We start from the raw sequence: 22,312 nt of genomic DNA on the forward strand, positions 1-22,312 counted from the left end.
CTCTCAACCACTGCGCCACCAGGGAAGCCCTGCTTGAAATTTTTTTGTTCAATTTTAGAAAATATCGGATTTTCCATATCATGGACAAGTTAAACCTGTAGGATTTCACAAATTTTCTGATTTCCACCACAATTTAACTACAATAAGATGATAATTAAATACATGTATTTCCCTCTTTTTGGTTGTTGTTTTTGCCCCTCACTTAGGTGTGAAGTGATAGCTCATTATTACTGAAATTTGCACTCTCTGGACTCCCAGGGATTATATTTTCTCATGTACTTTGGCTCTTGGGTATAAGAAGTACCTGTTCACATCCTTTCTAAATTTTCTGTTTATGTTCTTTGTCTTTTTCTTATCAATGTGTAGAAACTCTTTATATTTATACAGGAAAGTCTAACCCTTCTCACACGACTAATTAATTTTTACTTATTGGTTTTGTTTATAATGTCAATTCCCTAAAATTTTGTAGGTTTATATATAATCATATATTTCTTTCATTTATGCCTTCCAAGTTTCCTGTCTTATTTTAAAAAAAAAAAAAAAAAAAAAAGAAAAGAAAAACAGTTTTTAACCCTAAGTTGTAAAAGTAGCTTTGAAATTCATTCTACCACATGTGTTGGGTTTCTCATTTTTGTTTTTTGGGTTTTTTAAAAATATTTATTTATTTGGCTGCGCCAGGTCCTAGCTGTGGCTCAAAGGATCTTCTTTGCTGCCTGTGGGATCTTTAGTTTCGGCGTGCATGGAGGATCTAGTTCCCAGACCAGGGATCGAACCTGGGCCCCCTGCATTGGGAGCGTGTAGTCTTAACCACTGGACCACCAGGGAAGTCCCTGGGTTTTGTTTTGTTTTGTTTTTACATTTTATCTTTAGTCCTTCTGGAATTTTTTCTGCAGCACAGAAGTATTTCACTCAATCACAATTCTATGAACAGTGGGAGAAAGAAAGGTAAACCTAAGGTCCACATGTGTTCCACACCCATGTCCCTCACTAACTCAGCCCCTTGGCTTCGGGTGTTCTATCCCTGGTCTGGTTTTTCCTTTTTAATCCCTCTGTGGTCTTAGCTCAGCCAGAGAAGCCCCGGGAAAGCACTGCCTTCTATTGGCTATCAAAGTGATAGCACCTACATCCTGAAGAAAAAGCCATCTCTTAAAGCTAAAAACAGGATCTGTTCACATGCCTGGGCTTAAAACTCTCCAGCAGCAGATACCAAAAGGATTGAAATTAAGGACTCAAACAGGTATTTGTACACCTGTGTTCACAGTAGCATTATCACAGTAGCCAAAACGTGGAAACAACTCAAGCATCCGTTGACAGATGAATGAATAAACAAAATGTGCTCCATACGCACATGGAATATTATTCAGCCTTTAAAAGGAAGGAAATCCTGACACATGTTACGACAGGATGAAACTTTTTCTTTTGACTGAGTTGGGTCTTCATTGCTGTGCGCAGGCTTTCTCTAGTTGTGGCGAGCGGGGACTACTCTTCGTTGCAGTGCATGGGCTTCTCATTGTGGTGTGTTCTCTCGTTGCAGAGCATGGGCTCTAGGCACGAGGGCTTTGGTAGTTGTAGCACATGGGCTCAGTATTTGTGATACACGGGCTTAGTTGCTCCATGGCATGTGGGATCTTCCCGGACCAGAGATCAAACCTGTGTCCCCTGCATTGGCAGGTGGATTCTCAACCACAGCACCACCAGGGAAATCCCAACGTGATGATACTTGAGGACATGAAGCTCAGTGAAATAAACCAGACACAAAAGGACAAATTTCACTTATGTGAGGTCCCTAGAGGAGTCAAATCCATAGAGACAGAAAGTAGGATGGTGGGGGACTTCCCCTTCCAATGCAGGGGGTATGGGTTCGATCCCTGGTTGGGGAGCTAAGATCGCACATGCCTCATGGCCAAAAAACCAAAACATAAAACAGAAGCAATATTGTAACAAATTCAATGAAGGCTCTTTAAAAAAATGGTCCACATCAAAAAAAATCTTAAAAAAAAATAAGAAAGAAAGTAGAATGGTGGGTTCCAGGGTCTGGGGGAGGGGATGGAGAGTCAGTGTTTCATGGGGACAGAGTTTCAGCTTGGGAAGATGAGAAGGTTCTGGAGGTGTCTGGTGGGGATGGTTGCCCAACAATGGGAAAGAACTTGATGCCACTGAGCTGTGCACTTAAAAATGGTTGGCATGGTAAATCTTACGTTATGTATATTTCACCACCAAGGAAAGCAGGAAAGGGTAGCACAGGCGGTGGGGGGGTGGCAGGGGGAGCCTCGTGGAGGTGAGACGGGGTAGTGTGTGGGAAGAGGGGAGCCAGGGGCACACGGCTGAGGGGTCAGCATCCAGGAGGCCAGTGGGGACCTCAGCAGGGAGGCGATGGGGCCATGGCGATGGAGACTGAGAGTCTACAACCTTCTCAAGCACTTGGGCCATAAGAGGGGGAAGCAGGGCAGGGCGGCAGGGAGAGGGCAGTGGAGTCAGGGGAGAAGCTGGAGAGAGTTCAAACTCTGGAGGAGGGGGAGCCCAGGAAGAGAAGTGTAAGAAGAGAGATGGAGAGAAAACCAAGGTACAGGAGAGAGAGACAGCAAGAGAATGAAAGAGGAGGGAAGACAGTGATAAAGGTGAAGTGAGACAGAGAAAGATGGACAGAGGTAGAGAGCAGCCCCTCCTGGGCGTAAGATCCTGACCCCATCTTCCCCCAGCGCCGCCCTGTGATGGCGTCTGGGGGGGTCTCTGGGGCTCCCACATCCTCTGCCCATTCAGTCCCTGCTTAAACCCCTCCAGTGGTGCCCATCAATTACACTTGCAGTCTGGGCTCCCAAGGTCCTGAAGGTCTGAGCCCTGCCAGCCTCACCGCCTCTGTCCCCACCAGCATCTCCCAGCCACGCTGGCCTCTTCCTATTCCTCAAACACATCAGGCTCAGACTCACCTCCTAGCCTTTGTCCCTGCAGTTCCTGCCACCCGGAATGCCCTTTCCCCAGACCTTCATTTATACGCCTGGCTCCTGGGCACTCAGGTGTCAGCTCCCATGGCCTTCCCTGACGCCCTTCCCCCTGTCCCCAGCTAAAGCAGCCACCACCCCCACCTAATCTCTGTCACATCATGATGTTTACTTCCTGTCACAGCAGTTAACACCATCTGAAGTTACGTTGTGGGTCTGTTTTCTGGTTCACAGTTTGCTTGCCCCAATGAACCGTGAGCTTCCCCAGAACAGGGGGTTGCTTCTGTCTTTTTCACCATAATCCCATGCCTACAAAAGTGCCCAGCATACAGTAGGTGCTCAATCAATGCGTGCTGCATTAAACAAATAATCAACTGGTTGCAGGATGTATCATGCGCGTGAATCTGTATTCCTTCGTGTCTCCTTGGTTCCGGGTGTATGTTGCATTTGCACGTTTCTGTGGACTGTCGTGTGTGGGTCCCAGAGGACGAGCACAGGGTTCTCGGTCAGCGAGGGTTTGTGTTGAAGGCCCCTGGGTCTGTGTACTTGTGGCTTTTGTGGGGGGGGGAGGGGGGGTTGTGTCACAAGACAACCAGTGTGTCCGTGTCTCCACGTGTGTTCTCACAGGTGCCCAGCATCTGCCCTTGTGTGCATGTATGTGTGTGTGAGTCATTATGTGGCCCCATGTACGTCCAGGGGTGTGCACTCTGTATGTATGTCCTCATGTCCATCCTGGGTGTCCACCTGATGGCACGTGCTCATGTGTGACCATGTGTGCATGAGCACAGTGGTCTGTGTTAGTATCTCCTTGCCTGCCCCCCTCTGGATGCATCTCTGCAGGTTCATGTTTCCAGGAGTCCAGGAGCCTGCTGTGCCTGTGTGTGTCTCTGGTGTCCTGTGGTGGGGAGGGGGGGCTCCTGCATTCATGTATGAGGTTTCACACGTGCAGGTGCAGTGGTGTGTTAGTAAATGGCGAACAGCTGGCTCTCAAGTGGAGGACGCTGATTTGCCCATTTGCATGGTGTAAATACCCTCACCATGATCAACTTCAAAGTACCAATGTGATGTCACCAAATACAGAATTGCAAAGATACAGTCCAGTATGTAAATATATATCTTGATAGATAGATGACAGATAGATCTATATAGATATATAGATATAGAATAGTATATAATGCCTTTATATACTATTTCCATCAAGCAGTTTCAGTAGATATAAATAACCTCAAGAGCATGAGTAAGATAACATAATAAAGGCCATATATGACAAACCCACAGCCAACATCGTTCTCAATGGTCAAAAACTGAAACCATTTCTTCTAAGATCAGGAAAAAGACAAGGCTGTCCACTCTCACCACTATTATTCAACATAGTTTTGGAAGTTTTAGCCACAACAGTCAGAGAGGAAAAAGAAATAAAAGGAATCCAAATCAGAAAAGAAGAAGTAAAACTGTCACCGTTTGCAGATGACATGATACTATACATAGAGAATCCTAAAGATGTTACCAGAAAACTACTAGAGCTAATCAGCGAATTTGGTAAAGTAGCAGGATACAAAATTAATGCACAGAAATCTCTTGCATTCCTATACACTAATGATGAAAAATCGAAGAGAAATTAAGGAAACACTCCCTTTTACCATTGCAACAAAAAGAATAAAATACCTAGTAATAAACCTACCTAAGGAGACAAAAGACCTGTATGCAGAAAACTATGACAAGGATGAAATAAATTAAAGATGATGCAAACAGATGGAGAGATATACCATGTTCTTGGATTGGAAGAATCAACATTGTGAAAATGACTATACTACCCAAAGCAATCTACAGATTCAATGCAATCCCTATCAAACTACCAATGGCATTTTTCACAGAACTAGAAAAAGAAATTTCACAATTTGTTTGGAAACACAAAAGACCCCGAATGGCCAAAGCAATCCTGAGAAAGAAAAACAGAGCTGGAGGATTCAGGCTCCTGGACTTCAGACTATACTACAAAGCTACAGTAATCAAGACAGTATGGTACTGGCACAAAAACAGAAATAGAGATCATTGGAACAGGATAGAAAGCCCAGAGATAAACCCACACACAAATGGTCACCTTATTTTTGATAAAGGAGACAAGAATATACAATGGAGAAAAGACATCCTCTTCAATAAGTGGTGCTGGGAAAACTGGAGAGCTACGTGTAAAAGAATGACATTAGAACACTCCCTAACACGGTACACAGAAGTAAACTCAAAATGGATTAAAGACCTAAATGTAAGGCCAGACATTATAAAACTCTCAGAGGAAAACATAGGCAGAACACTCTATGACATCAATCACAGCAAGATCCTTTTTGACCCACCTCCTAGAGAAATGGAAATAAAAACAAAAATAAACAAATGGGACCTAATGAAATTTAAAAGCTTTTGCACAGCAGAGGAAAACATAAACAAGACGAAAAGACAACCCTCAGAATGGGAGAAAATATTTGCAAATGAAGAAACTGACAGAGGATTAATCTCCAAAATTTACAAGCAGCTCATGCAGCTCAATATCAAAAAAACAAACAATCCAATCCAAAAATGGGCAGATGACCTAAATAGACATTTCTCCAAAGAAGACATACAGATGGCCAACAACACATGAAAGGATGCTCAACATCACTAATCATTAAAGAAATGCAAATCAAAACTACAATGTGGTGGGCTTCCCTGGTGGTGCAGTGGTTGAGAGTCCGCCTGCCCGATGCAGGGGACATGGGTTCGTGCCCTGGTCTGGGAAGATCCCACATGCTGCGGAGCGGCTAGGCCCGTGAGCCATGGCTGCTGAGCCTGCGCATCCGGAGCCTGTGCTCTGCAACAGGAGAGGCCACAACAGTGAGAGGCCTGCGTCCCGCAAAAAAAAAAAAAAAAAAAAAAAAACTACAATGAAGTATCACCTCACACCAGTCAGAATGGCCGTCATAAAAAAATCTACAAACAATAAATGCTGGAGAGGGCATGGAGAAAAGGGAACCCTCTTGCACTGTTGGTGGGAATGTAAATTGATACAGCCACTATGGAGAACAGTATGGAGGTTCCTTAAAAAACTAAAAATAGAACTACCATATGACCATATGACCCAGCAACCCCACTGCTGGGAATATACCCTGAGAAAACCATAATTCAAAAAGAGTCATGTACCACAATGTTAATTGCAGCACTATTTACAATAGCCAGGACATGGAAGCAACCTAAGTGTCCATCGACAGATGAATGGATAAAGAAGATGTGGTACATATATACAATGGTTGTAGTGAGGTGGATGGACCTAGAGTCTGCCATACGGAGTGAAGTAAGTCAGAAAGAGAAAAACAAATACCGTATAGCATACGGTATAGCATATATATGGAATCTAAGAAAAAAAAAAAAAGGTCATGAAGAACCTAGGGGTAAGACGGGAATAAGACACAGACCTACTAGAGCATGGACTTGAGGATATGGGGAGGGGGAAGGGTAAGCTGTGACAAAGTGAGAGAGTGGCATGGACATATATACACTACCAAACGTAAAATAGATAGCTAGTGGAAAGTAGCCACATAAAACAGGGAGGTCAGCTAGGTGGTTTGTGACCACCTAGAGGGGTGGGATAGGGAGAGTGGGAGGGAGGGAGATGCAAGAGGGAAGAGATATGGGAACATATGTATATGTATAACTGATTCACTTTGTTATAAAGCAGAAACTAACACACCATTGTAAAGCAATTATACTCCAATAAGATGTTAAAAAAAAGATGTGGTACATATATACAATGGAATATTACTCAGCCATAAAAAGAAACAAAACTGAGTTATTTGTAGTGAGGTGGATGGACCTAGAGTCTGTCATACAGAGTGAAGTAAGTCAGAAAGAGAAAAACAAGTACTGTATGCTAACACATATATATGGAATCTTAAAAAAAAAAGGTTCTGAAGAACCTAGGGGCAGGACAGGAATAAAGATGCAGATGTAGAGAATGGACTTGAGGACACAGGGAGGGGGAAGGGTAAGCTGGGACGAAGTGAGAGAGTGGCATGGACATATATACACTATCAAATGCAAAACAGATAGCTAGTGGGAAGTAGTCGCATAGCACAGGAAGATCAGCTCGGTGCATTGTGACCACCTAGAGGGGTGGGATAAGGAGGGTGGGTGGGAGGGAGACGCAACAGGGAGGGGATATGGGGATATATATGTACATATAGCTGATCACTTTGTTGTACAGTAGAAACTAACACAACATTGTAAAGCGATTATACTCCAATAAAGATGTTAAAAAAAAGAGAGAGCATGAGTAAGAGGAAAATGTAGCAAAATAATTAGGAAGTGATGAGTTTTTATTTTATTGTGGTAAAATGTCGTGACACAAAATGTACCACTTTAACCATTTTGAAGCATGCAGTTCAGTGGCATTAAGTACGAGGTGATGGATTTAAGTGGTTATTACTTTTGTCCTGAACAGAATTTATTTAACCATAAATTCATATCATTAAATTTTTATGATGCCTGCCTTTAAAAACTAGCTAGCAAAATTCCTAAACATTTAAGAACGGGCTCCTGTGAGCCGGGACAGCTGGCCCTGCCTGTCTTCATGTCCCGTCACAGGCTCCTTCTAGCCTCAGCATCCAGGTGTCTGTCCCCACGTGAGTGGTTCCCGGACTCTCCATGACTATGTTGTGTGCGCCTATGCACCCACATGTCTCTGAGTGCAAAAGAGCCTAGGTGTGCCTTTCACGCACCCAGGTGTGTCTGCAGGCAGACCGCTCTGTCTGCACACCTCCATGTCTTCGAGACCCACAGTTATCTACACACGTGCGAGCTTGTGGCCCGTGTTACTCCAAGAGAATCCACTTGCCCGGGTACCCACTCTAGTGGCGTGCGGGAGGCAAGTCTGAGCATCTTTTCGTAACCCCACACCAAACAACATCAGGTTGGCAGTTGAAATCAGCCATGATGGGAGTATTTACACCACAGGAATCTGCAAATGCTCACATCATGGCCCTTTTTTTTTTTTTTCTTGTGGTCAAGAGAGGTGGTTGTTAACCCTTTACCAACACACCATGGGGACCCATGTGCCCCATGTAACCTTGTGTGTGCCCACATGCCAGTGCATGTTCATGGGTGTGCATGAGTGCCTGTGCCTCCGTGGATACGCATGACTGGTGTGTCCCCGTGCATCTCTGTGTGTGTACCCACGTGCTCGGGTGAGGCCCCAGCACCCCATACCTCTTCGGCAGTTGGTTCCGCAGGAAGTTGCCTGGGTCGGGGGAGGGTGCTGAGGTTCCCCCCATCCCCTAACCCCAGCTCCTCAAGACACCTGCATGCACAGGTCTGAGCGAAAGAGGAGGGCTCCCTCTTCTAAAACCCAGTCCTGTGCTGTACTCAGACCCCTGCCTCAGCCCCTGTCTGGGAGTGGAGGCGCCAGCCAGGCAGGCGGCAATTGTGGAAGAGGAAGTTAGGGCAGAGTTGGGTCACCCTGCGGTTTACCCTGGGCTCTGGCCCACAGATGCTTCCCCCCAGGCAGGCTCAAAGCCCAAGCCATGGGTCCTGGGGGATGCAGGAGCTTGTAGCCAAGCTGGATACCCACAGCAGCGAGGACAAGGCTTCATCTGGTGAGTGACCATCACTGGGGAGTGGGGGACAGATGGACCAACAGGGACAGAGCGGCAGTGGGGTCTGCGGGGGAGGCCTGAGGGGCAGCAGACAGACCATCCACAATTTCTGTCCACCTTCTGGTCAGCCCACTTCCCGAGTGGGTGGGGGGAGGCTGCTTGTTCTTCTGCAAAAGTCTGTGGTCGCAAGAACTTATACCTCAGGGGGCTGGGGTCCATGATGGGCGACAAAGCCAGACAGAAAGATGGAGCCCCTTGTAGCCAAAGACCGCACAGGGAACAAGGGACAGGGGATGAATGGTGTGTGTGTGGGGGGCGGGGTGGATTAGGCTCCCTGTGACAGAGTCGCCAGGGATGCTTTGCTTCTTAAACTAGAGATTTGGGGTGAAGAGAGAGATCACAGACCTCCCTGAAACAGAATCCGAAGAGTGGCGCTGGGGAGTCTGACATTCAAAACAAATTCCCGCTTAAGACTGAGGTCTGAGAGCCAGTCCCGAGGACAGCCTCACCCTGATCTTCCAAGGTCATCCAAGAAGGAGGACCCTCCACCCGGGCAGCCCTCCAGGTTGGAGCCCTCCCGGTGGCCCACCGAGGGGAGCCTCACTCACCCGGTTGCCTAGGGTGGGGTGAGGTGGGGTGGGGAAGGCTGTGGTTTCTGCAGGGCACACCCAGGCCTGCAGCTTCCTCCCTGCCCTGGTTGCCAACAAGGCCATCAGGCAGGTTTCAGGCACTCTGGGGCCAGGGACGATGGAGCTGGTGGGGTTAGGCTAGGGGGAACATCGGGGAAGGCCCTGAAGGCCGCACTCAGAGAGTAGACTCTCCATGGAGAATTCCACTGGCTGGGTCACCCGCGGTTCTAAGGAAAGGGTTTGACAACCAGTGACAACAAAGGGAATGCTGTCCCTACTACCAGCCACCTTTGAGCTCCCTGGCCACCACCGCAAGTGAGTCCCTGTGGGAAGGCTTCCTGGCAGAGGCAAGCTTTTCACTGGACCTTGAAGCACCAGTGGAATGTCAACCACAAACCCATTAGTGTATCTAGTCTGGGACATTCCCCACATGCGCCCTGGCCCCCCAGCCCCTGACACAGGGCTGGACACCTGCCAGCGGTCAATACTGTTGTGGATGAGACGATGACTGTGTCAGCCAGTTGTGGGTTCAAATCCCTGCTCCCCTGCCTCTGTGTGGCTGTCTGCAAGTGACTTCACCACTCTGGGCTTCCGTTTGCTCCTCTGTAAAAGGGTCGTCGTAGACCTTGCATGTGAAATCATGGCACAGTGCCTGGCATGCCGTAGGTGCTCTGAAACATCGTCAGCCTTGCCTGTTCTCTCTTATTCTGTCCGTGTCCCCAAACCTGGCTCCCCTGAGCAATCCCTGCCCATGCCACAAGCGTGCAACCTCAGAAACTTTCTGTGCCACACCTAGAAAGAGGGACTAATGGTGAGTCTCAATCTCTATCAAGTATGTAGGGTAAACTTGTAAAAAACATGGCAACCACCTCCTTGGACTCTGCTTGAGGTGGGCTCTTCCTCAAGAGGGGTGGGGTTTTAGCATCCACAGAAGCATCGGAACACAGCAGTGAGGTTCATTTTAGAAGCTCCCTTGGGACCACACCCCCATGGAGAAGCAACTGGGTGGAAGGGGATATCCTGGGGGTAGGGAGACCCTCTCAGGAGATGAAAGTGGCTGGACCAGGTCAGGGCAAGAAGGATACAGATGCAGGAGGAGGACCGGGGACAGGACTTGGGGACCATTTGGTGGCTCTAGATAGGGTTCAGGCTGAGAGGGAATCCAGGACAAGGTGCTGATTTCCACTTGAATGAGGGGATGGAGGTGATTTGAGGAGAAGCTGTGTTTAAGATGTTTGTTACTTACCTTCCTTGTGTCTCAGTTTCCTCATTTGTACAATGGGAGTGATGGAAGTGTCACTACTATCATCCCACCGTAGAGTGGCTGAGAAGACTAAATGAGCTATTGCTGTAAAACCTTTGGACTGGGGCCTGGCACAACATAAGCTCTTGTTAAATGTTGGCTTGGGTTGCTATTACTTCATCCCTGGCCTTTAGGCTGGCATGACCCACACAGCTGGCCCCCTAGTTGGCACCCCCTCCCAAAGCCCATCATCTTAACCTGTCCCTACACCTGCCCACATGGACTCCAGGCCCACATACTCTCCCAGAATCTCACCTCTCCACATCAAGAGGTGGAATCAAGGTGGAGTCCCTTGTGCCTGGACTTGGGCAGACCTTCATGGGTCCCTCAACTAATAAAGTCTAGCAGAAGCAATGTGAGATCATAAAAGACAAGGCCACTTATACCGGGCTATAGCTCTCTCTCTCTCTCTCTCTCTCTCTCTCTCTCTCTCTCTCTCTTCTTGGGAGCCCTGAGCCTCCAAGTGAGAAATCTGGCTTCCCTGAGGATGACATGCAGGAGAGACTATGAGAAAAGACCACATAGAGATGAAAAGAGATGCCCATGGAACGCCAGCTCTTTGAGTTTTCCCAACTGTGTGAGCAAAGATGCCTTCTTGATGGCCTAGCCCCAGCCCATGTCTGGCTAGGATCTCATGGGTGACCCCACACCAAAACCACCCAGTCAGGCCACTTACTTCCAAATTCCTGTTTCATGGAAACCTTGAGAAATAATAAATGATTGTTGTTTTAATCCACTAGGTTTGGGGGTGATTGGTTATGCAACAGGGAATAATCAGAGCACCCTGCATTGCACCCCCAAAACATAGTAGCTTCAAACAATAGCAACTTATTTAGCTCATGGTTTTTTTTCATTTTTGGGTTTTTTGCCATGCCATGCAGCTTGTGGGATCTCAGTTCCCCGACCAGGGATTGAACCCTGGGCCACCGCAGTGAAAGCCTGGAATCCTAACCACTAAGCCATGAGGGAACTCCCAAGTTCCTGATTTTTTTTCTTCCAGTTTTATTGAGACATAATTAACATACAGCCCTGTCTATATTTAAGATGTACAGCATAATGATTTGAGTTACATACATTATGAAATTCTTTTCACAATACGTTTAGTGAACATCCATCATCTCGTACAAATACAAAGTTAAAGAAATAGAAAAATAATTTTTTTGTGATGAGAATGCTTAGGATTTACTCTCTTGACAGCTTTCATGTATAACATACAACAGTGTTCATCATATTTATCATGTTGTACATTACATCCCTAGTAGTACTGATTTATCTTACAGCTGAAGTTTGTATCTTTTTGACTGCCTTCATCCAGTTGTTTAGCTCATGATTTGTTGGGTCAGCTGGGTAGTTCTTCTTGCCTCAGCCAATCTCTGCTGGGTTCACTAATGGATTCATGGGACACTGTCATGGAGGCTTCCCTGGAATCTGCCCTTTCTAGGGGTCAGGACACCGTTGTGTCAAGAAAGTACCCTTACCAAGGGTACCCTTACCAAGATGGCAGTCACCATCAACAAGATGGTAAAAGACCTCACTAAAATGGCGGAGACTCTCACCAAGATGATAGATGCCCTCACCAATATGGAGGCTATCCTTGCCAAGATGGCACATACTTCTATCAAGATGGAACACATTCTGGGACTTCCCTGGTGACCTAGTGGTTAAGACTTCGCCTTCCAATGCAGGGTGGGGTATGGGTTCTATTCCCTGGTCAGGATCTGAGATCCCACATACCTCATGGCCAAAAAGCCAAAAACATAGAACAGAAGAAATATTGTAGCAAATTCAATAAAGACTTTAAAAAAAAATGGTCCAGGGACTTCCCTGATGGCGCAATGGTTAAGAATCTGCCTGCCAATGCAGAGGACACGGGTTTGATCTTTGGTCCAGGAAGATCTCACATGCCGCAGAGCAGCTAAGCCCATGTGCCACAACTACTGAAGCCCACACACCTAGAGCCCGTTCTCCTCAACAAGAGAAGCCACCGCAATGAGAAGCCCGCGCACCACAACAAAGAGTAGCCCTTGCTCACCGCAACGAGAGAAAGCCCGCATGCAGCAACGAAGACCCAATGAGGCCAAAAATAAATAAAATAAATTTTAAAATACTACTAATAATAAAATTTTTAAAAATTAGAAAATTGTCCACATCAAAAAAAGAATCTTTAAGAAAAAAGATGGAACACATTCCATACCCTGCACCTCCATTCAAACTCTCCACTAGCTCTTTCTACTATTACCATCCAGGACCAGAAGACCACCCTTTGGCAGGCCAAGGGGCTATTTAAAACTCACAGTAACTAGCATCAGGTTAGAGGAGGCAATCCAAGTGGTAAATGCCATCAGAGCCTCCTTCTGGCACAGACACACAATAAAATCAGAACACTTTAACCTGAGACATTCAAGGTCACTTGGCCCTCTGCCTCCAATGACTCCCACCCATGCAAATCCACCCAGCCTTCCTCCTCTCCCCACAGCATCACAATCAGCTCGACAGCTCAAGGTGGGAACCACTGGTTCCTAACCTAGTACTCAAGCAACACCATGGTCAACTATGGCCCTGGTGAAAGAAGAGAAATTGGGGGGTTAACCACAGTAGAAGTCACCTCCCACTTCTACTCACTACATAGTCAACCCTCCGTATCTACAGGTTCTGCATCTGTGGATTCAGTTAACTGTGGATCATGTGCTGTGTTTATGATCTGCAGTTGGTTGAATCCATAGATGCAGAGGGCCAGCTATGGGACTTGAACATCTGAGGATTTTCGTATTCACCGCAGGTCCTGGAACCAATCCCACGCAGGTACCAAGGGATGGCTGTATATCAGAACTTTCCACTAAGTGGGTACCCTTGACACTGCCCATGGAGAGGATACCTGGAAATATCCCTTCCCCGTGATGTTTTACACCAGACCAACCCATCCCTGTGTCACATTCTGCTGTACTTTTCACCGCAGTATCTGTATCTTCTGTGGCTCTGTCGCTATTGTCAGTTTTTCTTCTGGTTTTAGGTAACGAGATTCTATCTTCTGTTGTGCTTCAATTTTGATTGAATGCCTGATATTGTTTATGAAAAACTGTAGATATCATTGGTGGTTCTTCATGGTGTTATTTTCCTCCAGAGAGGTTTTACTTTTGCTTCTGGAAGATAGTGAAAGTAAAGGCAGGTGACTTTAGTCTAATCAGAGATTAAGCTGACTTGAATCTGGATTTTGGTCTGGGTGAAGGTTGGTCCATTTCTGGTCTCCCCTTGCTCCTAGGGTACAGTCTTTGGTGACCCCAGCTCTCTCCTCTTTGTGAGCCCTGACTTCCAATGTCTATTCCTCCAGCCCCAGAAGACTGCCAGAAGCTACACTCAGTTTCTCAGCCCCTTTCTGGTCTGCTTCACACTTAAGAACTGCATTTATATCAACAATTTGCTTGTGAGGAAAAAAAACACCCAGCATTGCATTATGTCTACCTCGCCTCTCTAGGATTCTGACACCTCAAACCTTGGCTACCAACGCCTTCAAATTGAGAGTGTTTATTTTTCTTCTGATTTTATCCAGATTTTTTAGCTGGATTTACCCTGGTGGAAAGGTAAATCTGCAATAAGGTAGCCTGCCACCATTAGAAATAGTTATCCCTGTTGTATTTTTAACACAAGATTTTTATCAAGCCTCCATTGCTAACTGTGCTTGACTCACTGTGTTTCTGTTTCTGGGCTCCTGGGTCCCTGTCTTTGTTGCCATCAGTTTGATGGAGGTCCCTCCTGGCTTCTCACTGCTTTTAATTTCCCTGAAGTTCTCATATCTGCTCTCCACCCAAAGGTCTGGAATATCCAAGAGGCATTTGTAGTCTGTCCAGGAAAAAGTATGTGGTGGGAGATGAGGAATTAAAACCTGGAACACAGCAGAGTAAGTGATTTTTTAAATCTCCCTGAACTGTTATCTGGATTTCTATGTATATAACTGGCTGTTTGCATATAATTGTGTGTGTGTGATCATATGTCTGACTATTTGCGTGTGTATGTTTGCCATTGTCTACATGCACTGGGAAGTGTATTGGGTGGTGTTGGTGTATAGAGTGTGTGTTTTTATATCTTTTTGTGAGTGAAAGATATGGAGGCCACCTACTCATAATACGATAGCAGAAGTGATCTAAGGACAGAGCCCTGAGAACACAGAGTGGCTAAGGACAGAGCCCTGGGAACACAGAGTTTAAAGGTCAGGCAGAGAAAGGAAGAGGAGCAGAGTCAGGAAGGGAGACTGAGAAGGAGCAGACAGAAGAAGAAAAGGCATGAGAGGAATGGATTTCAAGAAGAAAGTGGTCATACTTGTCCAGTAAAGGTGAAACTGAAAAGCACCCAATAGATTTAGCCCCAGAGAGAGCTAGAAGACTGGCGGGGATGGAAATAAGACTTCAGTGGATGATGGAGTCGAGTAGTATGTGTAGGTAAAGACAGACTTGTGGCTAACCCTTTGAGAAGGGAGGGTGGAGGCTGAGAGGTCACTGAACAGAGAAGGGACAGCCAGGAATTTTTCAGACATTAGTGAAAATGCAAGTAAGGAGGCTTCCACCACCAGGGGGCAGCACTTGTACAGACAGGCGCTGGCTGGCACCCACACAGATGCACACAGAGATAAAGACACAAAAGTAGACACAAAGAAACCCAGGCAGACACAAGCGCCCCCCCCCACAAATACCAGATGCAGATCTCCCCAAGTCCTAGATGAGTCATGTAGATCCAACCCCACAGATACTGATGGGCATTCAGATACACACACACACACACACACACACACACACACAGGGGATCACAGAGATTTTTTAAATTGCGTGGATAATATTATTCAGCCATAAAAAAAGGAAGGGAATCTTGCCATTTGTAACAACATGGATAGACTTTGAGGGCATTATGCTAAGTGAAATAAGTCAGACAGAGAAAGACAAATACTGTGTGATCTCATTTAGATGTGGAATTAAAAAAAAAAAAACCACCACCAGGGACTTCCCTGGTGGCACAGTGGTTAAGAATCCACCTGCCAAGGCAGGGACATGGGTTCGAGCCCTGATCTGGGAAGATCCCACATGCCACGGAGCAACCAAGCCCGTGGGCCACAACTACTGAGCCTGCGCTCTAGAGCCCACGAGCCACAACTACTGAGCCCGTGCGCCACAACTACTGAAGCCCGTGCACCTACAGCCCGTGCTCCGCAACAAGAGAAGCCACCGCAATGAGAAGCCCACGCACCGCAACGAAGAGTAACCCCCGCTCGCCACAACTAGAGAAAGCCCGCGCACAGCAACAAAGACCCAACACAGCCAAAAGTAAATAAATAAACAAATTAATTAATTAAAATTAAAAAACACCACCAAACTCATAGAAAAAGAGATCAGATTTGTGGTTATCAGAGGCAGGGGGTGGGGGTGGGGGAATTGGATAAAGAGGGTCAAAATGTACCAACTTCTAGTTATAAGATAAATAAGTCCTGAGGACGTAATGTACAGCATGGTGACTATAGTTAACACTGCTGCATGGTGTGTTTGAAAGTTGCTAAGACAGTAAATCCTAAGAGTTCTCCTCAGAACAACACAACATTATTTTCTCTCTCTTTTTTTTTTTTTGGTATCTGTATGAGATGACGGAAGTTAACTAAACTTACTGTAGTAATCATCTCACCATATATGTAGGTCAAGTCATTATGCTGTACACCTTCAACTTGTACGGTGCTGTATGTCAATTACATCGCAATGAAACTGGGAAAAAAAAACCTAAAATGCTTATATACACCCCCCCATAGACAAGTTGACACTCAAGACTTGAAAACACACACTCTGTGCTAACACACAAATTCACTGTCAAAAGCACAGAGACAATGAAACACACACACACACAAACACTCAGACATTCATGCATACCCAGGTCCACCTCAGGACCCAGTCTATACCTGTTTTCTGAGGACCCCTCACTGCACCCTTCAGCTCCTCCTGGGAATGTCTTGTCCAGCCAGGGTGAAAAGCCTATAAGGCAGGGGAGGTGGGGGGTGGTGCTAAGGACTTGGCCTCTCCCAAGGCTGGAGTCCCCGGGGCCCCCCCTGCCCCAGCCCCAAGCTCCCATCAGCTGATGCATCTGGCAGCCCCTGCAGACAGTCTCCGCCCCTCTTGCTGGCAGCCCCGTCCTGGCAGATATTCCCAGCCGATTGCCTTCTTCATCCTGCTGTTCACTCACATGCTCGCACACACGGCCCCCATGGCTAGCTCAGCACTCAACCACTCCTGGCCGGTCCTCTCCAAGCTCTGGCTGAAGCGGTGGGCCTTCAAGAGAGGTAAGGGGGCAGGCAGTGAGCAGTGGGTACCGACCATCCAGGCAGGGCTCCCTGGACAGCCTGCCCACCATCCCACCCCAAGCCTTTCCTCAGCCCAGGGGCACAGAGTCTGCCTGAGCCAGCCCCAAATTTCTTGATCTCTGGTTCCCTGGGACCCCAACAGAACATCACAGACTTGTGGGGTCCCTCTTGTCTCAGAGGAAACGTCTCCCCAGGCTCATCCAGGAACTCGTCTCCTGTAGAAGGAGAATCCACCCTAGAACTGGGGTAGCCTGGTGGCTTCCTGGGGGCTCCTGATGTGATATGTTCCCGGATGGCTGCAGGACAGAGGTTCAGAGAGGCAGCAAAAGGAAGGAGGTTTGAGACTTCCAGAAATTCTGGTAGAGACCTCCCTAGAACACACACACACACACACACACACACATTGGCTGGTAGCCCCCTGGGTCCCAGGACTTCAGTTTACTATGTGGGGGCTGGAGAGACCCTTGTATCATATCCCCCAGGGTCTGGGTGAATTGCTTTTGCAAAAAGGCATTTCTTAAATCTCGGCAGGAGTTTAGTCCTGGAAGATAGCCAGATGGTGTCCAAGGCCATGGGGCATGGGGGATAGTGTGATAGGAGCCCCCTGTACCCCCTGCATAAGCCGAGTACTTGTTCATGAATGAGATTCCATGCAGGAGAGAAGTCAAAAAGAAGATTCATTAGCTTGTTCATTACATACACTCTGGTTGAGGACCTGTCGTGTGCCAGGCACTGTGCTGGAGGAGACTGGAATATCGAGAATATCGGGGGACCTGGAGGCTGGGGCTGGGGAGGGAGACGGTGGTGTGCGGACTGAGATGCAACAGAAGAGCAGTCATAATGGTGGAAATTGCTGCCAGATATTGACCCCTTGTGAGGTTCAGCTCAGAAAGAGGAAGTGATGATCTCAGGGTCACACAGCACGTACATGCTGAAGGAGCCTGGATTTGGAACCAGGTCTGTCTCAAGGCTAGGTCTGTGGTGTGTTCTGACCAGTGAGCAAAGCTACCAGCGTGGGCAGCTGGAGGGCTTGGGGAGGGTTTTTAAATCCACCAGTGGATGGTAATGTTAGAGAATTAGGGTATCAGCCATGGATCCCACCTGGGACCCAGATCCTTATGAAGCTCTACCCACTCTTGGCAGCCCAGACCACCCTGTCTCCCCGCCCGGGAAGGTTGAAGCTGTGACTTATAGGTCGACAGGTTGGGGAGTGAGCTGTGGGAGCCAGTGGTAACTCTTAAACCCTTTTATGGCTGGTGCTGCAGGAGCTGCTGTTGGAAGAGGCTGCCTAGAACTTGAATACAGGCTGAGAGGCGGCTCTTTGGCGAGAAGCATAGGGGTGGGGCGAAGAGAGGGACTCTCTAACCAAGTCCTTCCATTCTTGCGCCTTTCTGTGCCCTTCTTTTTTTTAAAATATTTATTTTATTTATTTATATACTTGGGCTGCGCTGGGTCTTCGTTGCAGCACGCGGGATCTTTCAGTCGTGCCATGAGGGCTCATAGTTGCAGCATGCCAACTCTTAGTTGCAGCATGTGGGATCTAGTTCCCTGATCAGGGATTGAACCCTGGGCCCCTGCATTGGGAGCGTGGTTTCTTACCCACCGGACCACCAGGGAAGTCCCCCTCTGTGCCCTTCTTAAGCTCTGTAACTGGCTGTCTGGGCACCAGATGGGACCTCCTCGGAAAATAATGGAGTGGATTTGGAGAGGCAGACAAGACTATGGAAGCGGGGTTGGGACCTGCAGGAAGTTCCCTGGGGCAGAGCCCCACTGGCCCTTCCCCTCAGTTGCTCAGTTACCCATTTCGGCCATACTTTTTCACTCATTCCCTAGTACATAATAAGTGTATATATAATGTGTGCATTCTGTGTCTCAACTTGGTTTCCTTCTTGCCTGGCTTCTCTGTCACAATTCTGCCTCTTTCTATCTATGTTTCCCCCGTCCTCATCCCTTCAGAATATCATCTCCTGAACGTAATGCATCACTGCCACTGGACACTGACACAACACTTATCCCAACTATCCACCCATTCATCCATCCCTGCATCCACACATACATACATCCATTCGTCCATCTAACCATCTACTCATCCATCCATCCAACCACCTACGCATTCATCCGTTCAACCAGACAGACAGTCAACTATCCATCCATGCATCCACATATCCATGCATCCATCCATCCACCCATCCATCCATCTAACCACCCAACTATTCATGCATCTAAATATCTACTCATCCATCCATCCAACCAGCCAGCCAGACAACTTTCCCTTCAGCCAGGCAGCCAGCTAGCCAACTATCCAACCACTCATCCATGTATTCAACAATTCATTCATTCATCCATACAACCATCCACGCTTCCATCCAACCATATATTCACCCATCTATCCATTCATCTGCTCACCACAGGATAGTTTTGTGGTTGTGAGCCCTTGCTTTGGAGCAAGAAATACCTGGGTTCACGTCCCAACTCTGCCTCTTGCCAGTCAAGTATGACCTTGGATGAGTCAGTACATCTCTCTGAGCCTCGGTTTGCCCTTCCATAATGTGGGGACTCAGAGGGTTGTTGTGAGGATAGAAGAATGCAAAGAACATGACAGGCTTAGCACAAGGCAAGGCATATTGGAACTGATCAACACACATAAGATTTTACCACTTGGGGGTGTAAAAGTGGGTTGGATACAGAACTTGCCTCACAATCTGGAGCGGGGGACAGCAAACTTTTTCTGTAGAAGGCCAGAGAGTAAGTGTCTTCAGATTTGCAGGTCATATGATCTCTGATACAACTACTGAACTCTACAGTTGTAGCATGAAAGCAGTCAGACAATGTACACGAATGGGTGTGGCCATGTGCTACTAAAACTTTATTTACAAAATCAGGTGTTGAGTCAGGTTTGGCCTGTGAAACTCCTGGTCTAGAAGCGAACAAGTAAGCCAGTTAAAGTACAACAGGGAGTAGAAAAGGGGTGCAGACGAATCCAAAGTCCTCTGGCTAAGACGGTCTACAGAGGATCAGAGAAAGTCCTTGGTTGCCAAGGCAGGAAGAGTGGGAAAGGGTGGTGGGAACAGCACAGAGGCACACAGGAGAATAGTGAGTTAGGGGCTCAGGTGTGTGTGGGGAGTTGAGAGGGTAGACTGAAGAGGGTTCGAATGTCGTTCTAAGGGGAGTCTAGGGGTGAGGACCAGAGGAAGGGGGGTGACTCTCTGAAATGTCATGCCAAGAAGACATACCAGCTACTGGGACAGAAGAAGCCAATTGTGGTTGCCAATTGTTTGTGCAGGAAAATCGAAACAAGAGCTGTGGTTGTGTAGCAGGAGCTATAATGGAGGCTGACATTAAGATAGTAGCAGAGGCAAAAAGAAAAGAGGATGGAGTAGAGAAATGTCGTGGCGGTGAAATTGACAGGGCTTGGTGTCCTGAGGGGTCGTAAGGAGGCAAGGCTCATCTCCGGGTCTCTGGCAGGGTCACTGGGAAGACAGTGCAGTCACACTGATATGGGGACACAGAAGGAGGAAGGAAAACAAGGAGTTTGGCCTTGACAGCCTGAGATTGGAGTGCGGGTGGGAATATCAGGCAGTCACCACTGGAGACAAAGGCAGAGGCCATTGGAGACAAAGTCTGGAGCTTGGAGGAGATAATCTGTCACCAGAACGAAGGCTCAGTCTGTACCTGGGGTCAGGGCTCAGCACATGATGAGGGTTGGGGTTCAGATTGTGGCTCTAGGATGGGAACTCAGTCTATGACACCAGGATCAGGGCTCAGTCCATGACGCCAGGATCAGGGCTCAGTCCATGACACCAGGATCAGGAGTCAGTCCATGACACCAGGATCAGGGCTCAGTCCATGACACCAGGATCAGGGCTCAGTCCATGACACCAGGATCAGGGCTCAGTCAGTGACACCAGGTTGAGGTTCAGTCTATGACACTGGGTTAGGGGCTCAGTCTGTGACACAAAGTTTGAGGCTCAACATGTGACACTGGGATCAGAATGGAGTATGTCTTCAGGGTCAAGCTCGGCCTGTTCCTGGGTCAGAAGCTTCCATGCAAAGAATAAACTCAGCCCTGGCCTTTCACCTTTAGTCTTTGGATCCCAGACTTTTAGGGTCACAGATGCAAGGCATAAGGTTCGGCCTTTGGCCTCTACAGGCTGCAGGAGGCCTCAGGCCTCTGTGAGGCCCCTGCCCAGGAAAGCAGGTAGAACCTGCATCCTCTCCTGAGGCCCCCTGGGGCCTTGGCTGAGGGATGGGATGGCCCCTCCAGGCGGCTCCCCTTCCCCTTCCAAGCTCCCATCAGCCTCCAGGACCCAACCCCACATCTGGCTTTTCTCGTCCTTCACAGCCTGCTTGCTGTGTTCCTACATTTCCCTGAGTCATAGAAGCTGCCTCACGGGAGATGCAAGGTTGAATGAGGGCAGCAGAACAGAGGCCCTCAACCAGGTTGGGAGAGTAGCTGGGAAAGTAGTGATGGTTTCTAGAATATTTGCAGTGATGGGAATTCCCTGGCGGTTCAGTGGTTAGGACTTGGTGCTTTCCCTTTCACTGCCAGGTCCGGGTTCAATCCCTGGTCAGGGAACTAAGATCCCACAAGCCGTGTGTTGTGCAGCCATCACCACAATCAATTTTAGAACATTTTCATCACCCCCAAAAGAAATCTGTATCCTTTATTCATACCCCAAAGTTTCCCATTTCTCTCCAGCCTTAGACAATCACTAATCTACTTTCTGCCTCTATGGATTCACCTATTCTGAACATTTCATATAAATGGCATCACATAGCATGTGGTCTTTTGTGACTGACTTCTGTGATGTCACATCATGTCTTTAAGGTTCATTCATGGTATAGCAGGTGTCAGAACTCCATTCCTTCTTTTTTTTCTTTTTTTTTTTTTGCTGTGCTGTGCGGCTTGTGGGATCTTAGTTCCCCAACCAGAGATTGAACCCCAGGCCTTTGGCAGTGAAAGTGCAAGTCCTAACCACTGGACAGCCAGGGAACTCCCAGAACTCCATTCCTTATTATGACTGAATAATATTCCATTGTATGGATGGACCACATTTTATGTATCCATTCATCTGTTTATGGACATTTGGGTTGTTTCCACCTTTTGGCGATTGAGAATAATACTGCCGTGAACTGTCATGTACAAGTTTTTGGGTGGATCTATGTTTTCCATTCTCTTGGGTATAGACCTAGGAGTGGAATGGCTGGGTTGTATGGCAACTCTATGCTTAATTTTTTGAAGAATTGCCAAAATGTTTTCCAGACTCCTTGAGTTTTTTATGTCCATGTGATACCTTTTCATTCATCTGTTTATGAAATGTGTTTATTTCTGCCTTAGCTATTTTCTGCTGTTCTTGCTACCTTCCAAAAAGCCCCAGCAATTTTGCATTCACAATTTTGTATTCGTTTTCTTAAAGAAGGCTCCCCAAATTATACAACTGTCAGCACCCCCAAAACCTGGGGCAGTGTTTGTACTTACACAGCTGGGAGGAGAA

General features: G+C 47.3%; 1 protein-coding gene across 1 annotated transcript in view; it reads left to right on the forward strand.

Moving 5' to 3' along the window:
• Positions 1-8,499: 8,499 nt before the first annotated feature.
• ARHGEF18 (Rho/Rac guanine nucleotide exchange factor 18) overlaps positions 8,500-22,312 on the forward strand; it is a gene marked incomplete at its 5' end in the record, with an annotated part of 91,549 nt that continues 77,736 nt past the window's right edge. The window contains one exon of the mRNA XM_079703778.1: positions 8,500-8,557. Coding sequence (XP_079559904.1) covers positions 8,500-8,557 — 58 coding nt within the window. The remainder of the gene's footprint in view (positions 8,558-22,312) is intronic.

This window comes from Hyperoodon ampullatus (assembly GCF_949752795.1).
Source record: "Hyperoodon ampullatus genome assembly, chromosome: 4".
NCBI lineage: Eukaryota > Metazoa > Chordata > Mammalia > Artiodactyla > Ziphiidae > Hyperoodon > Hyperoodon ampullatus.